Raw genomic sequence first — 16,654 nt, 5'->3', positions numbered from 1 at the left:
AGAGCGTGTCTTCGTCACGTTGCCGTATTTAAACATTGACGGAAGCAAAAGGGAGCACGCGTTGCATTATACGAATCGACGCGATCGACCGATTTCATAAGCACGCGAAACGGCTCTTTCCATCCCTAGCATCTGCCCATATTAAGCCGCTTTGTTTGTATATACGCGCCCATCTACTTACTTACGTTGCTGGGGAAAAGTTTCAGTACTCGTCGTCGATGAGATTCGACATCGACGATTCTTTATTATTTATCTTTAATAAATATGCTCTTTATCGTATCGATAAATATTTCTTAAGCCGTGCCGAACAGTCGATAGTGCCCCCAGCGAGCCCCCCTGTGTCGGTTCAGTACAATGCCGCGTATTGTTATCGCGATGTCCATTTAAATACTCGCAACGATTCGCGACTAATCGAACTAGAGCGCCGTGAAAAAAGTTCTTCATTTTGTTTATATCGCTCGATACCGCGACCATGCACGGTCGCCAAGATAAGATTTGTATGCAGAAAGTGACGACAAAGTTCTCTTTGTAATCGGGTATCGGCGTGTTCGTGTGCGTGTGCACGCGCTAACGCGTGACGATCCATCGCGCGCAAGCTTACGATGATCCCTTCGACCATCGTTGTCTTCGAACCGATCGATCGACCGATCGATCTACCATCGGTACCTACATTAAGGATGCCGCTTTTGTACGCGATCACGATCTGGGAGGTTGTTCGGGGCGTGTCGTTTAGGCGTTTAGACCACGCGTATAATTCTGTTCTCGGTGCGTTTCCTCCCATCTGGCTAAGCGAGTTTTTGTCGTAGCTTTTATTTCAGCAGCTACGAGACTCGAGCCGCGCATAGTTGAAAGTTATCAAGCAAGGTTCGCGCAATAGAGATATTTAATAACGTGCGTGGAGCGCGCGTGAAAAGCGCGCCGCGCCTCTTTCGACCTGATTTAAAACATACCACCGACTCGCGCCAAAAGGAAACGCGATTCTTGCCGCAACATCGACAACGTCGGATATCTAAGGATTTCTTCGCTCTCACGATGCACACCTACCAACGTGAAATCGAGAATGCCTCTTAAAACGTTCTCTCGCCTCTCGGTCTAATCCACGCTAGGAAAATCTACTGGAACGGAACGCCATATCGTTCATCGTTCTCTTGGATGCGCCAGAAATACTTTTTCGGTTTTTAAGATCCATTAACATCGTTGCTCGGCAAATCGCACGTCTGTTCCGCTTGACGTATCCGTATCCTATAGAGGATACTAAATACAACGAAAAGAAAAGGAAAAAAAAAAGAATATTTCGTGCGTTTCCGGAACAAAACGAAAACGTTGAAAATATCGGTAAACCAGAGAAACGATTATGGACCCGTCGATTGAAATTTAATCCCTCTCCCTCGTAGCTGTACGACGAGAAAGGGTCTATCATTTGGCTTTCCGATGGGGAATCGATCGGTCCTTTTGTGCCTAAAATGCAGGGCGAAGGGTTGGTACGGCGTTGGTACTGTGACCTTGAACAGGATACCCGGAGCAGGGCGCATGCGCGGCCGAATTCGATCATCCCACGTCCGGGGATCCTTGTATCGCACCGCCTCTCCCCGCGTGTCCCCTCTTTTACCATGGAAAGTCGCTTTTCACTTTCACGTCCCTTTCTTCCCTTTCAAGTACACGCGCGGCCCTTTCATGTGACTCGAGTAGCGGGAGGCCCTTGGTGCGCGCGAGAGCACGTGCGTACGCACTTGAGCGTATCGCATGCAGCGCTTTCACGATAAGAGCGAGAGTAAAGACTGATCGTAAAGAATGAAATCTTATTCTAGTATCGTCAGCATTGACATTTACGACGCGGGAAAAGGGGACGGGATTTTCGATTCGTCTCTCCTCCTTGTCTCCGATTCTCGGGCATAGAAGAGAGAAGTTTAGAGTCACGTCTCTCCATCCCCCTCTTTTCACCAAAGGATTTTCGCCCATTGAATTTCCGTGGAGGCGAATAAGTTTATCCCGAGGCCCGATTCGTTTTATCACCGATTTATTTTTACGCGTTCGAGTCGATGGAATTTTTACCTATTCCGGATCTTTGAGTCATCAAACGGAGGATCTACGTCCGACGCGAACGATCGCCGGGAATTGAACGTTTTGCAAACAAGACACGTGGCTTTCAACGGTACACGACATCGGTCCAGCTCGATTTAGTCACGAACGACAGCGCGAATGGTGTCTCTACTTTTTTTTTTCAAGCGTCACTTTTATATCAGCTATTTGATCGGGATCTTTATTCCATCGTCTGCCTAGAAACTGCAGATACGCTCGCTCCGAGACTTTATCGCAGCTGGTCCTAGATAAGAATAAGCCCGAGTTGACAGACCGATTGTAATTCGATGATAATTTTTAATTAATCGTTCGAACGTATTCCGAACGTACTCTGCGCCAAGTCGACGATTACTTTATACCGTAAGAGAGAAATAAAAAAGAAAGGAGGGAGCTAAACGAACGAAGATTTAATTTGCGTGGACAATCTCGGTTTTACATGATACAAGTCGTCAACCTTTGTCACCAATCAGACTGTAGAATTTCGATAATGTTCAGCCCACCCGTGTATTAGCTTTAGTCGATAATCCAACGGAAAAATCGTGCGCTCCGTGGAACGGAAGTCTGTTTCCACTCGAAGTGAAATAAGACGAGATCCCGCGAGCGTGAGAAGCGTGTAAGCCGAGAGTAGAGAATGGTCGAGGAATTTCCACGAAGCCTCTTCGATCGCTCGGCAAGCCCGGGGTCCGGTAGTCGTTATGTACATTGGTGGCTCGCATAAAGGCCACGGAAAGAGCCGAAACGAGACGGAAGGGACCGAAGTGTAACGCCGACGGTCGAGCACGAGCAACCCTCGGCAGGCTGCGACTGCTATGGCTATTGACCGAACTTGGCGGACCGGCCGGTCAGCTGTGCGCCGAGCCGCCGGAGATATTTTCTCTGGCAGGAAATCGTCAGCGTAGATGTATGATTCGCGGCCGGTGGCAACGGCAAAGAAAAGCCTGCCGGAGAGAACGGAGTCGTCGAGTGTGTCGGACGAGATCCGTGGAAAAGTTTGACGCTTCGGCAACGATCGGCGAATGTGGAAAGGCAGAAGAAACCCAGAGAGACGATATCGGACAGCTAGACAGAGAGTCCGTGCCAAGTATCGTAGTATGTGACCGGTGATTGGACAAGAAATTCGTGGTGCGACTTAACGCTGTGTGTACTTTGGGAAATCATCAAAGAACACTGACTGATTTCTCGCGACTTTGGCGACCGCGATCGAGTGAAAGCCGAAAACTTGGAAACGTTCTCCTTATGCTTGTGAATGATGGAATAAACTTGCACGGAGTAGGAGGACGTCGGTGTGTCACGAAAAAGAGCAGAAGAAATATAGAGGAGAAAAAGGGGAAGAAGTTGAAGACTTGGCCCGCGGTTGGTAGTCGGCACGTAGACCGGCTGTACTCGGCCAGCAGACGAGTGTGAAACAGAGAAGTGGAAGAGAGCAAGGGAACGAAACGCGAGAGAAAGAAACAATAGTAGCGAGGGTAGAAAAAGAGAGGGCGACGAAAAGAGTGAAGGAACGAGAACGGTGGTCGGGAAAGAGAAAGAGTATATCGCAGAGGAAAAAGACAGACGTATAGATAGGTGTCGTGCACATACGTGCAGAAAGTGACGTGTGTACCGTCGTCGTGTGTGCAGGTGTGCGCGTGGTGCAGGCTGCCGGTGCAAAAAGTGCAGTGCCCAGTGGACTTTTCCATCTCGTGCGTGCGCTGTTTCTGCGAGTAGGCACGTATATGCCGGTGTTCCGGTGTGGACTGATCGGAGAACGAATAGGACGGTAAGAGAGTTCGATACTATGGTTTTCTTATGCCAGAAGCTCGATTAATGAAAGAAAAGTCTCGTTTCAAGTGCATCGTAGCTTTTCGCAGTATTGTCGAAATTCGGCTGTGTCATTTTGTAGGAATTGGAAAATCGAGAAGCAAGAATCTTTTAGTATCGATTTAAAAAGCCTACTTGAATCGTTTGTCTCGACGGAACGGTCTATCAAGGAGAAAAGGATATACGTGTGGCGAGAAAAGAAACGAGGTAATAAGATCGTCCGTGACGAACTGCTTTACCGACAGACCCGTTGACTCACTGTTGGTAAGGTGGCTCCATAGTGATCTATCGACGAGGAAGAACGCCAGGCAGACCGAGGAGACGCAGCAGTCGCGGATTACTGGTGGTCGTGATAAGGGCAACCGCGGATGTGTTCCGTTTTGTGATCGACGATCTTTGCGCGGATCGTTTGAATCGACGTCTACTGTTTATTACACAAAGAACGAAGAATATGGAAACGTTGTTAATTGGTTTTATCGTACGGTCGATGACCGACTGTGAGAATTAAAAAAGGAAGAGAAGTCGCCAGATTCTCGCGCAACGTTACGTGTGACTTGGTGAACTCATGAGATTAGCTGAGCACGTTTCTACCATGAACGACCGCTCCTCTGTTCGTCCCTCGCCGCAACTCGAGAACTACTTTGTAACTATATCTAACTCGTGTTGAATTAACGCACGCTATCAAGACGGCAGACAGAAGCCGGTTGTTTTACCGCAATTAACGACTACGATCGAAGGTTACGAAGATCCAGAGCACCAACAACGTCCTTTTTCCAACGCGCTCTCTGTCTCTCCATCTCGATCTTGAAAAGGCAGTGATCGATTTCCCACGGGAGACTAAGAGGTTAGAAGAAGTAACACGAAAGGAGCAACAAAGCAACGAATAAACGTTAACGGGCACGTTTGCTTCGGTAGGCAGAAATAATCGGAGATCGAGGCGCGCGCATGTCGTTGGATCCGCGACCGATTCGATCTGAAGCGTGCGCGAGCAGAAAATCTTGTTCGACCGCATTGGTAAAATAATTCGATCTAATTGACGAAGGGAACCGCTTTAAGGTCATCTGGACTTGCTCTCTCGAATAACCCACGAGGATCTCTCTTCTCTCGTCTATACAGGCTCGCGGGACTACGTTGAAAATCGTTCGGTGTCGTTGCTTGACGAAACCGGTTTCGTTCGGCTCGGCGAATCTCGGCGTTTATACAAAGGTCGTGTGTGCGCGCACGAGAGAGAGAGTGGTAGGAGTGAGATTTATGGAAAACGAATTTACACGAGGTCACACCCACGGCAGCGACTCTCTCTCTCTCTCTCTCTCTCTCTCTCTGTTTTTTTTTATTTTCTCTTCTTTATCTGTGGTGTCCATCTATTTCCACTTGGAGAGTATATTAATAATAAAGGACGAAGTTGAGGAATGCAGCTCGATTCACGTCATTGGATCACGTCGTTGGATCACGCCGACCGAGAAGAGGTTACCCATTGGAAATTCGACGGACCTCCTCTCCCTCCTTTACGCTCTCTATCTCTTTTCATGCTAATAACGAGTGGAATCTTTCCTTCTCAAAGATATCGACGTGTTCGACGATAAGCTAACCATCGAATACGAAACGACACGTTTCTCCGCAGCTGATTGGCAATTAACATTGCGGCGATTGGACGGAGCCGGTTTTCAGCGACGACTAGAAGAAGCCCTTCGAATAGAACACAGAGAAGATCGAGGATCGCGCGTTATCGTTTGGCCGTGAGAAAAAAGAACGGACATACCGGCGAATCGACGAATCACGACCTACTCTACTACTACGTCTGTCTCGGACGAATATCCGATCGCTGAATTGCTCTCTGCCGCGTCTCGGAAATAGAAAACGAAAGGAAAGAAGAAAGTGTGCAGCGAAGCTGGATCACGGCTGCGTTGGTGGCGGCGACATGCGAATGACCTTGAAACGCGACTCGACCGAAGCGATCACGTTTTTAACACGCGAGAATCTGACAACGACGACGAGAACGTACCGTCCCGGAGGGCAGTGGAGACAGGCGAGTAAGTAAAGTAAGTAGTTTGTGTGTGTTCCGTGAGACGGAACCGAAAGGCGGAACCTCGAGAGGAAACCTCGCCAGAGGCAGACGAGGCGAACGCGAAGGCGACGATGACGGGCGACTCGCGTCGATCGAGGGAGGCTCAGGACTCGCCGGAAAGTAACAACTCGAAATCGACAGCCTCAGTGGAACCGTTTAATAAAACCTAGTCGTGGCTGGAGCTTTGATGATCGTGATAGGCCTCAGCGATGAAGCGGGCGTCGAGTGCATCCGCCGCAGCTGCTGCGACCGCTGCTGCCTCGCAGGTGCAGCCTGCGGTCAGCTTACACGGCAGGATACACGATCTCTTTAGCCCGATAACGACGGCGAGCTACGCGGACAAGGAGGAATACGAGAAGCTCGCCGAAACCAAGTTCAGGACCGACACGACCAAAGTATTGCCCAAGGGAAACCCGAACGATGACACTAAAGCTAAATCCACGGCCATGTCGCGGCTCTTAGCCGTCGATTCTGACAATTACATGCTTCGCAAAGGCGCCACCTCGGCGAACGCCGCCGTCGCCTCGACGTCCGCCGTCTCCGCGACGATCGTGCCGCCAACCTCGGTACCGAACGCCTCCACCTCGATCGCCCCTAATCTGCAACTTCATCCCAGACAGATACAACCGCCACGTAATTTTCACGCCAACCTTCTCGCCATTAACAGCAACGGAGCCTACGGTGATCTTCAAAGTACCATTACGATCAGCGCAGCGACGAGTCCCGCCAACTCCACCAAATCTCTGCCCACCAACGAGCCATCGTCACCCCCAGAACCAGTCAGACCTAAAGGAAGTGCCGCGTTGTCCTTGCTCAAACGATACTCCGCTAACCAGCAACAAACCCACTCTGTCAATAATACCACTTCCTCCTCTTGTTCCGCAAATTTCACGAACGTTCCCGTAATCCGAAAACAACAAGTTTTGAAGTCATCGTTGACCGCCTTTGTGGACGAGTTTCGATCCGATCCAACGTTGAAAAGCACGTCGAAGGAATTGCCGGAAAGTTCAGAGGAATTCGCGCGTCTCTGGCCGAGCGGGCTGTTTCCTTGCGCGAGAGCAGCGTCGTTCCATCAATATCTGTGTTCGTGCGAGAATCTCCTGCGGCAACAAAACGGCGAAACGTCGATGAACGGTGTCGCGTACGATCTAGTGACAGAGAATGGCGTCTATTCGAATTCAATCGGTCACGAGGGCTTGGGCGGTGATAGCGGGCAGCGTGCCCTTGACAAGGGCACTGGAGCCGGCCGTGAGCCGGCTGCTATGCGTAATCTATGCTGTTGCATGTGCGGTTCTCTATGTCCTCCAGAGTGCCATGCGTGCTTCCACGTGGTCTGCTCGGAGCACAGCGGGCAGCACCTCTGCCAATGGAGTAGCAAGGGTCACGCGCTACCGGGCCAGGTTCTCGACAAGGACAAGGTCAGTACGATCTTTTGTTTTCCCGCTTCAACTACATTTCTTTTTTACACTTTTTATCTCTTTGCTCTTTCTGTTCCTTTTGTTGCCAACACGTGACGAACGTCGCTGATAAATCACCGGTCGGAGTAAAGTTGCTCTTATCCGTGAACAAACATCACGCTACACGTACGAACGTTTTTTTTTTTTTTTTGCACGGATGTCTATCGTTTGAAAAAGAAAGTTAAGAAGCAAAGGATGTCGTTCATTTTCGCGCTTAGAGATCGCCGACGTGATTCATTTGGAATTTGAAATTGTTTGCAAACGAATTTAATTACTCGAAAGCTACACGCTTTCGTTAAATGGCTTTTCGTCTTCTCGTCGGCAACCAATTCTGTTTACAGTCGAAGTTCGGGTATACGATGGCGACGACGATTTTCTATCCGGTTCTCGTCGCGAGCAAGGTCACGTCCGTGATTTAATCGTTCTGTATTCTACTTAAAATAGTGTCGGTTCGGTGTATTTAAGCGACGATGTGTTGTTTCGAGAGAACGGAGGAATGCTTTTGTTCGTGGCTCGCGGTGCACGGTAGCTGAAACGCGCTGGTTTACAAGGAAAATTGTTTATCGTGCTGCTGTTACTCGGAGGTGAACCAACTGGTTCCACGTTTGAATTTATCTCCGTAACTCTGTTTAATTTGCATAAATCGCAGACACATAATCGCCACCGTTTCCGAGCATTCGAGGTCTGCTTTGAACACGCGCTTTCCCCTTTACTCGTCTCCTGTCTGTTCAGAACATGACTTTGTACACAAACACTAGCCGGGTTTCGTTATCAGAGCGAAACCTTCTCGAGATTCGATGGCGTAACGACCTAAATCGTAACGCTGCTGCTGTCTCTGCATAAAATTTCGAAAAAAGAATCAGATCGCTCGGTGCTCCCGCGTGAGACCTCTTCATTTTTTTTTTTTATCGTTGATCTTCGTCGTCACTGAGTTTATCTATAACTTTCCACGTGCAGAGGTTCCAGACGACGCGACGGCGAACGATTAGGCCAACGATCTAATCTACACTGTTAATTACAGAGTAATACACGCTTTCCGGCAATTTCTCTGTTTACGAATCCAGGTAAACACTCGAGTAGCAACGCGTTCGAATCTACACGCACACCACCCAACAGCACGATATTTTGGCATGGTAATTTCCGACCTGGCGCCAAAGCCAAAGAAAAGACGCGTTCGTTCACTTAATCGTGCACACGTAGCTCTTGTTTCGTCCAACACTCAGTCTATGTTCTTTTAACTACATTTTCGGATTTACGCAATTTCCCCCGAGCGATACGGAACGAGCTCCATTTACGGCGCGGTTTTTTCACCGTTTATCGTTTACATTCGATTATATCGCGCAGCTCCAAACAACGTAGTAGTAATTTAAAGATGAAAATCGTTCGCGTAACGATCGAAGCGTATTCACCGCGTGAATATTCGCAGGAGATAAATGGGCTCGCGACTGTTCTTCAGTGGGTGATACGCTCTGTTATCTCGTTCGTGTCGTCACGACCGTAGACTTAAGGTTACGAGAGAAGGTTACGTTTTCTTTTCCCCTTAGTTTTTACGCTTTCGTTTTATCGGAGCATTCTCGATATTGGCGCTCGCGCTCGTCCCTCGTCCTCTTTCTGTTGCGCCAGTCCTATCTAATCTGAGTTTCTGGTCGCGTGGTAGACGCGCTCGCAGCCACGCTCGCCTCCGCCAACAGCATCCTCACGATTGTGCTCACCGATCCCAGGGATAAACTATATATCTTCTGTAGTGTTTTTCATTGAAATTGTAATTCGGCTTTTGTGCAAGCGGTATACTTACGTCGATGTTTGGTCGCAACTATAGAAAGGACGACGAAAAACGAGCAGCTGGGTAAGCGTCTTCTGTCGCCGTGTCTGATCATAAAGCGGACGAATCTACTTACTCGCTTTCTCGGTGCTTTCTCGTACGGTAAACGGTACGACGAATAAAAGAATTCGTATTAACCCTCTGTAACGCCATAGCTACACCTTTTTTAAAATTTTAAATAGATCGATCCTGTTTTTCGAAAATTTTTTAATTTTAGTATCGCAGTGTTTATGTAACTCTTTGGAAATCAAATATTCAACTCGATTTGCGTATTATTTTATTATTATACCATCGCACTGGCGCTAAATCACTCGTACGATAACTATCACTCCTGAAGAGAAGAATTGTAACGGATTGTAACTTCTTTCTCCGAATGAAATTCTTCTTACCGAAACGGAATTCCAGTTATGGAGGGTTAACCTTTATTTTTGGCACGGGCTAAAAGTAATTTCGCAACTTTCTCAAATATTTTTACCAACGATTTTTAATATCGATGACTAGTGGAATAATAATGATCGGAATTTTTCTGCAAGATATTATCTGTTCTATTTGCACAAGAATTCTTGACCGAGAAAATATTTTTAAATGGGAAAACGCGTCATCGAGATTTATCGGCGCGGAATTCGCGGTGAACGATTACCGGAACCTTACGTAATAATTCCATTCGTGAGAAAGATGATTAATTGTATCTGTGAATATTCGTCCCATGGCCCATGCGCGTGTGAATTTTACTTGTGTAAAAGTTTTCCTCCTGAGTTTTGCACCTGAATTGGGGCTTCTCTCGAGTTCCTGGTACATATCTGAAAAGAACCGTTTGACCGGTATCACGCTTCTTCCAACAGCCCGTAAGCGAGTGGACGTCCCTAAACGTCGTCGAATGGATGGCTGCTCTAAATCTCTACCGCTATGCGGATGTTTTCAAGTCTAAGGACGTCAAGGGGAGCGATCTTCCTTTTCTGGACCGGGATAAGCTGATGGTAAGTGGATTTTTAAGCTTCATCTTTTTCACTCCTTTAAAATCTTTTTCTACGTTTACTCTTTCTCTTCTATTTAATCATTTATTTTTCGTAACTGTTGAAACATTCGGTCGTTCGTCGTTGCTAGCTGGATCGGGAATATCTCAGATCGTTTAAAACCGATAGAGTTTCTCGTTGAGAAGCGAAGGTAAAGGGAGTTGTCGGCCGCGAATTTTTGCCTGGTTTTGCTTGTTTCAAGTCAGAGAACCGTGTCGGGAACGGAATCAACCACGGTGGGAGATCGAAAATTCTTTGGCTAGTACTCAAAGGCGATGACCTCGACTCAAGAGTATCTGGACGACGTTTTCCTTGGCCCGTTGACCCTGTAATTGCCCTGTAGCGTCTGCTCTACAGCACAGTCGACTCTTTATAGTGTCGTCCTCCCTTCCTCCAGTTTATTTTTTCTTTTCCTATCTTTCTTTCTTTTCTTTTCTTTCTTTTTTTTTTTTTTTTTTTTATCGATTATCGAGAGTACTCGAATGCTTTCTCGTTATCTTCCAGCGCATGACTTCGCGAAGCGTTACCTTTCTGCATTTCTGCACGAAACGAAGTTCTTCGAGTTTCTCGACGAGTAAACAAATTAAACGATTGTCCTTTTTTATATTCAACCATAAAATGTCGCAACCTGTTCTACGCCCGTTCAAGAATCCTCTGAGGTGGAATCGGTCGGAGCCCTGGCAAGGATCTTTCGCAAATTTAGTCACGACGCGTCTCGATGGTCGTGTCCGGGCGAAAAGAATAAAAATACTCGTCTGGCCAAGGTTTCTCCGGGTGTAAATCGCATATTACCATGCTAATCGACTCGTAAATCGTCTGGAAGTGTCCTTTCGGCGCGAGAAATCGTCCGATTCCCATTCGCTTCGTCCTTCGTGTCGATATTCGAGCCTCGACCGAAGGAAAACGCATTTCGATGCCACCTCGGGTACCTTAGATCAATTTTAAATCGATTCGTTCGCCCGATACGTTGCATCGATGCTCTCTATCCTTCTCCTAATTGCCAAATTGATCCGGCAAAGTAGATCCTTCCTCTTCGTCGAGAACGTTTCGTATCGGTATCGTCGTCTCCAAGACACGGCTCGATATATTGAAAATATATTAAGGTCGTACTATCTTGGTAGCAACAGCGACACCCGCATCTTCCTTTATCGACGATGGAGCGTAACGATTTAACGACCACCTCGTGTAATATGCCGTGTATCTTCCGGCGGCAGTGCTGAATAAATTCGGAGGATTGATGCGTCCCGTATAATTAACACTCGACGCCGGGTGTCAGCTTGATAAATTACGCGTTGCTCTGTGCCCCTTATCTCGTTGACTGATTCGAGCAAAAATCCTACGCTCTCGATGCTCGTTTTTTGCCCCAGTCACGAGAGAGGCAAATTATTTTTCGTCTTCGTTCGTCGTCGGTTCTTTCATCGTCTGTAGACTCACAGAGATAATCTGGCACGCTGGCTGGACGCGAAACAATATAATTACGCGTCAGATTTGACGGTTGCACGAACTTGTGGACCTCGTAATCACGCGTTCCGTGTATAACACGCGTGCACATCGGTCGTTCTACGCTTCGGCTGCGCGTGCGGTGCTAAGAATAACGTTTGGCCCAGTACAACTCGTGGCGCCGGAGGAACACGTTCTTGCCGGCACATTTTAAAATAGCCCGCGCGAGCGTGCCCCCGAATACCATAATTTGGAAAAAATATTTGCCAGTCACCCGTTGCCGGAAATGGCGATCCGTGTCCTGCCTCTCAGCGAGTAGAATCGCGTCTTATAATTTTTACGACGCTTTTGCGACAACCTTTGGTTCGTAATGGAAATTACGTAACTTGCCTAATTTACACTGGAGCAACACGCTGTTATCGAACAAGGATATCTCTGTATGTTTGAGTTTCCTCGCGCGTGAAAATATTCGATTCGCCAGAGGGGCATGGCTAAGCGTAAAAATCGGCCAGGTGAAGGATGACGTGCGATTATCCTATTCGCTAACTTTTATCCCCGCGGTACATTGTATGTAGGATCGTGCACAGAGCCGTGTATCGCGAGGCACATGTGTACCTGACACCTGTTGGCTCAGGAAACAACTGCACCTGGAAAACGAGATGTCAGTCGCGAAAGACGTTACGACACGTATAAATTACGATCGCCTCGTCGTGTTCACCCTTTTACGAGGTCGTCCCCCGTAACGTTCGCTCTTGTTCGTTACGTCATCGAGACGCCCGTTCGACGGCGTTGCGAGGACCGCTTCCTTGATGCGTGAAAAATCGCAAATCGTTTCGGAGGTCACGTTCGTCGTTCTCGAAAACGGCTCGTTTTCTGGCTTGAAAAACACGCGAGAAGAGAAGGTGTGACAAGGGGGGTTGTGAAAGATTCTTTGAATCTCAGTCCTCTCGCGAGGGAACTTTTGAACACACTTTTATGCCAGCTATATGTCTGTCATATACGCTACGAGCGTGTCAGTTCGTAACTGTACTTCGCCGTTAGGAAATGTCTTTTTTGCGCGACATACAGCCCCCTTAAAATTGAAAATATCGGTGGATGATGCGTTTACGAGAGGAGACGTAACACGAAAGTGAACGTCGTCCGTGATCCGGTAGTTTCAGTTAGCGTCGAACATCTCGTTACAATGCTTGGATGTTGTTCGCAGAATATGGGCATCAAGGATGACTTCCACCAGAAGACCATTTTAGCCTGCATCGAGGAGCTCTGTCATGCTACGTCTGCAAGCGCCACGTTGTCAGAGGCGGCCGTCACGGCTACGCCGAACTCGTCCTCCGGTACCGTGGTCAACGAGGCGATCACCGGTGGTAGCGGCACCGTAGCCACCGGCAATTCGCCGCACACCCTCATGCCTCAGAGCTTTAGCGTGTTGGAGAAGTGCGATAAGTGCCATAAATACCTGAGGGGCCTGCTGCACCAAGGCTTTCTCTGTCTAGGTACGTGTGAAGCATCGATACATCGATGGCCTGATAATCTATATCGAGATAGCGTTTCTTAAACCTTTCCTTTTTTTCCTCTCGCTTTTTTTGCTTCACCGCGATTGCGCTTAGTTGGAGCTGTCGCGTATCGTGGGATGGTCGACGAATCAGTATCTATCGACGTTTCGAGACAACGAGGCGCTGCGCTGACACGAAGATTTGTCCATTAAAGTTTTGGAATTTAATCGTGTTTTCCATCGTCTGACCTACTTGTATCGTAATCGTGTTATTTTTCTTATGCGATAGATTGCGGCCTGGTAGCTCACAGGACTTGTACAGCAACGGGTTTACCCTCCAACTGCATACCAGTCGACTCGGAAAACCGTAGCCATAGATTTACTCCAGGTAAGTGGCGTGTACAGAGAGCGTGATCGCGCGTACGTTGTGTACAACGCACGCACACGCGTGTGCCAGCTTCCAGTTTCGTAATGTGACATTGGTACGGCTTGGTCGTAACACGCCCATTACTTCTTCGTTACGTTAATGGACGGAACACGGAAACAATTTAAAAATTCAGATGTCTTTTAGTTGACTATCCCGGATTGCATCAGAAACGTGTTCGCTGACGCTGGAACTGCTTTGCAATCGCGCGCCGGAGTCGATTATGAAGTTTGTAGCAAGGACATACGATGTGGCGCATTACTTGTCGTTCTAATATCTGAATAACTAAATATTCATGCGTCTTTCGATTGAAATCGCTGGTGACCAGGTTATGGGAGGGGAGAAAATGTTATTTCATCGGTCGCGCTCTTTCCTCTTTGCTCTTTTCTTTTATTCGAATTTGACCGCGAGAGAGAGAGAGAGAGAGAGAGAGCATCATCGTCGCTTTCATACCGAGTTCGACGCCTACGGACGATGAAAGTTGACGGACACGTGGTTCGTCTACGCGCGTTTACGCATTCGCGAGAAGGTAGACGGTTTTCCGAGAAATTCCGTGGCTACTCTCGGAATCGTCATCGAGCACGAGCGGACGGCCACATGATAGATAAAACCGAGCGAGCGGTATGACTGGGTACGGGTACGTATCGGTATCGTCCTCCGAACTTCACGCGCACTCTTGGGCTTGTAAATGCGTGTCGGTTGTTCGACCAAGAAGGAGTGGTAGTGGTAGTTTCATTAAGTTGTCGGTCGCGTCGCGCGTTGTCCACGCGATGCGCAACTACTATATATGGAGAGTGGCAGGGAATCGCGAACGGCGCCAATGGTCAGAGCCGCGGGACGAAGTCTCCGCGTGGTCGCATTATTTATGAAATTCGCACGCGCAAAGTGCGATATATGAACGCAGTTGTTTCGTTAGAAACTGGTCGTGCTTGCAAGAGTTCGAGCGCCGAGAGAAAGAGAGAGAGAGAGAGAGAGAGAGACAGACAGACAGACAGACAGAGACAGAAAGAGACAGAGAGGTTGCACGGCGTTTTACCGAAGGAGGAACGTGGAAGAATCGCGAGCGGCCGGGCCTGACAATAAAAGCATTTCCACGTACTGCTCGTAAAATTGGAACGTCCTCGTTTCGAATTCTATGGCGCCGGTCGCGCGTTCCCTGGTATGCTCGCTGATACGCTCGCCGTTCGCCGATATTGCAGCTTTCCTTCGGGGACCCCGTGACCAGTCAACCGATTGTCCAGGCCCGGTCGAACAACCGTGACGAATATCGAATTTCCGTATTGACCTCCATCCAACGACGTGCCACCTTCGATTCGTACCTTATATACAGCGAATATCGTCGCATGCCTTTTAATTCCAACTTTTCTCTCGCGTCTCTCTCGCCTCGAGCCTGCAGAGAGAAAGATAGGCTACTCGTGAAGAAACAAAATGTCGCTAACGCGGTCGTAAAAATAAATTTGTTTCTCCTTCCCCTCCTACCTCTCCTGTGTGAAATTCTCTCGGTCTTCTCCTCCTCCTCTGTCTCATCCTCCTTCACCTTCTTTTCCTCCCTCTCCCCCCTCCACTATCTCTCCCACTCCTCCCCCCTCTCTCTCCCTCCCTACCACCCCCTCTCCTCTCTGGCGTTTCGTCTCTCTTTCTCTATTTCTTGGTCTCCTTCTTATAATGCATGCGTACACGCCTTTGATTGTACAAGTGGTGTATGCGGTATCGACGATAAGTCGCTTCGAGTCGCGCGGCTCGTTCGAAAATACGACCGCGGCCGAGCTTTGAGTCGCATTCTCGCGCAGATAAGGAATCAGAATATAACCATCGAATAGAATAGAGATCTGGTCGATCGCGTATCGAGACTGGAAAGGCTAGGGCACACCGAAATGGCGATCGAAGGACGCGTAGAATCTGGTACCTGGCTATTAGCCTTTTCGACCACGCAGAAAATACTTGGTGGAATGTTTCGGCGAAGCAACAATGAGATTACGTAATTCCAGAAACGTACACGCATACGCTCCCCTTTGACCCGATTATTTTCATCCGATCGTACCGAATGGAAGAAAAAGCGAGAATCGGAGTCACCGCTTCCTTGAAACGCACGTTCCCTCGCCATGAGCTCTGCCCGGCTTCTTTACGATTTTACGTGTCTCTCGTCTCTGGTCGTCTGGAATGCGTCTGTGAGATGTCAGGAATTTTTTCTTACCAGCATGTCCATAAAAACGGACGAATCTCTTGCAGATGTCGGCAAACTCGCGGCTCCCTCGCGAAGCAAACGCTCTTTCTCCTCCCTCGCCGGCATTTCCAACTTCGTTGCGAGCGTTCCCCGCCACGAATAATAATTTATACGACCAATTAATCTAGCTCCGCGATTATTTCCCCTGTAGCGGGTGGGTTAACGACTCGGACAGTGTATCTCTTCCACGTGCACCTGTTTCCATTTTTTTCGTTTCGTTCCTCTTCTCTTTGACACGCGCGTTACTCCGATTCGCATCGCTTTCGAGTCCCGCGAAATCCTTCCGGCATCGTTCTCATTCTCCTCCTCGTATTCGTCCATGTTCTCGTTCTCGTTCTCGTTCTCGTTCTCGTTGTCCGCATCATTGTCCACATCATTGCCCACGTCGACGTCGTTCATTTCCAGAACTATCGCCGGATAGAGACGATCGTGTGCGATACTCGTATCGTTTACAGTCAAGGAGGTCACGCGACCGTTTAGCTAACGCACAAACCAGAGATATCGCGTATGTATCGAACAAATGAAAGTTTTATTATCGGCCGCTGGTTGAAAAATTCTCACGCGCGCATACAGAGGCTCGCGCGGAGGAAGCGACCAAGTTTCTTAGACTTAGAGGCCGCGGTAATAAATAGAACAGTGAAAGGTAGAGCTTCGTGGTTCTTTTTTTTTTCCTCTTTCTCTTTTTTCCTTTTTCATTTGAACGTCGCCAGGGTACGATTTGATGCTGCTAGATCGTATGAGCGTACAATTTTTTAAATACCCTGTTGCTATGCCCGGCTGTTCGGTAAAGGACGAACTCGAGACGGTGAAAAGTAACCTTTTTTGTTCTCGTTACTCG

General features: G+C 48.3%; 1 protein-coding gene across 10 annotated transcripts in view; it reads left to right on the top strand.

The window, feature by feature from the left end:
• The window catches only part of LOC126869253 (phosphatidylinositol 3-kinase regulatory subunit gamma), a 37,002-nt gene that overhangs the window by 9,313 nt on the left and 11,035 nt on the right, over window positions 1-16,654 (top strand). For 5 of the 10 annotated variants that reach the window (XM_050625522.1, XM_050625521.1, XM_050625524.1 and 2 more), the window contains 4 exons: window positions 7,253-7,362; window positions 10,066-10,200; window positions 12,881-13,169; window positions 13,458-13,556. In XM_050625522.1, the coding sequence (XP_050481479.1) occupies window positions 7,253-7,362; window positions 10,066-10,200; window positions 12,881-13,169; window positions 13,458-13,556 (633 nt within the window). Of the gene's footprint in view, window positions 1-1,773; window positions 7,363-10,065; window positions 10,201-12,880; window positions 13,170-13,457; window positions 13,557-16,654 lie in introns of those variants that run through there. The other 5 variants (XR_007690868.1, XM_050625517.1, XM_050625519.1 and 2 more) reach the window with 4 other exon arrangements.

Source organism: Bombus huntii, chromosome 9 (assembly GCF_024542735.1).
Source record: "Bombus huntii isolate Logan2020A chromosome 9, iyBomHunt1.1, whole genome shotgun sequence".
NCBI classification, from domain to species: domain Eukaryota; kingdom Metazoa; phylum Arthropoda; class Insecta; order Hymenoptera; family Apidae; genus Bombus; species Bombus huntii.
Note: the sequence above shows the minus strand (reverse complement) of the source record. Positions and strands in the feature narration are given on the sequence as shown.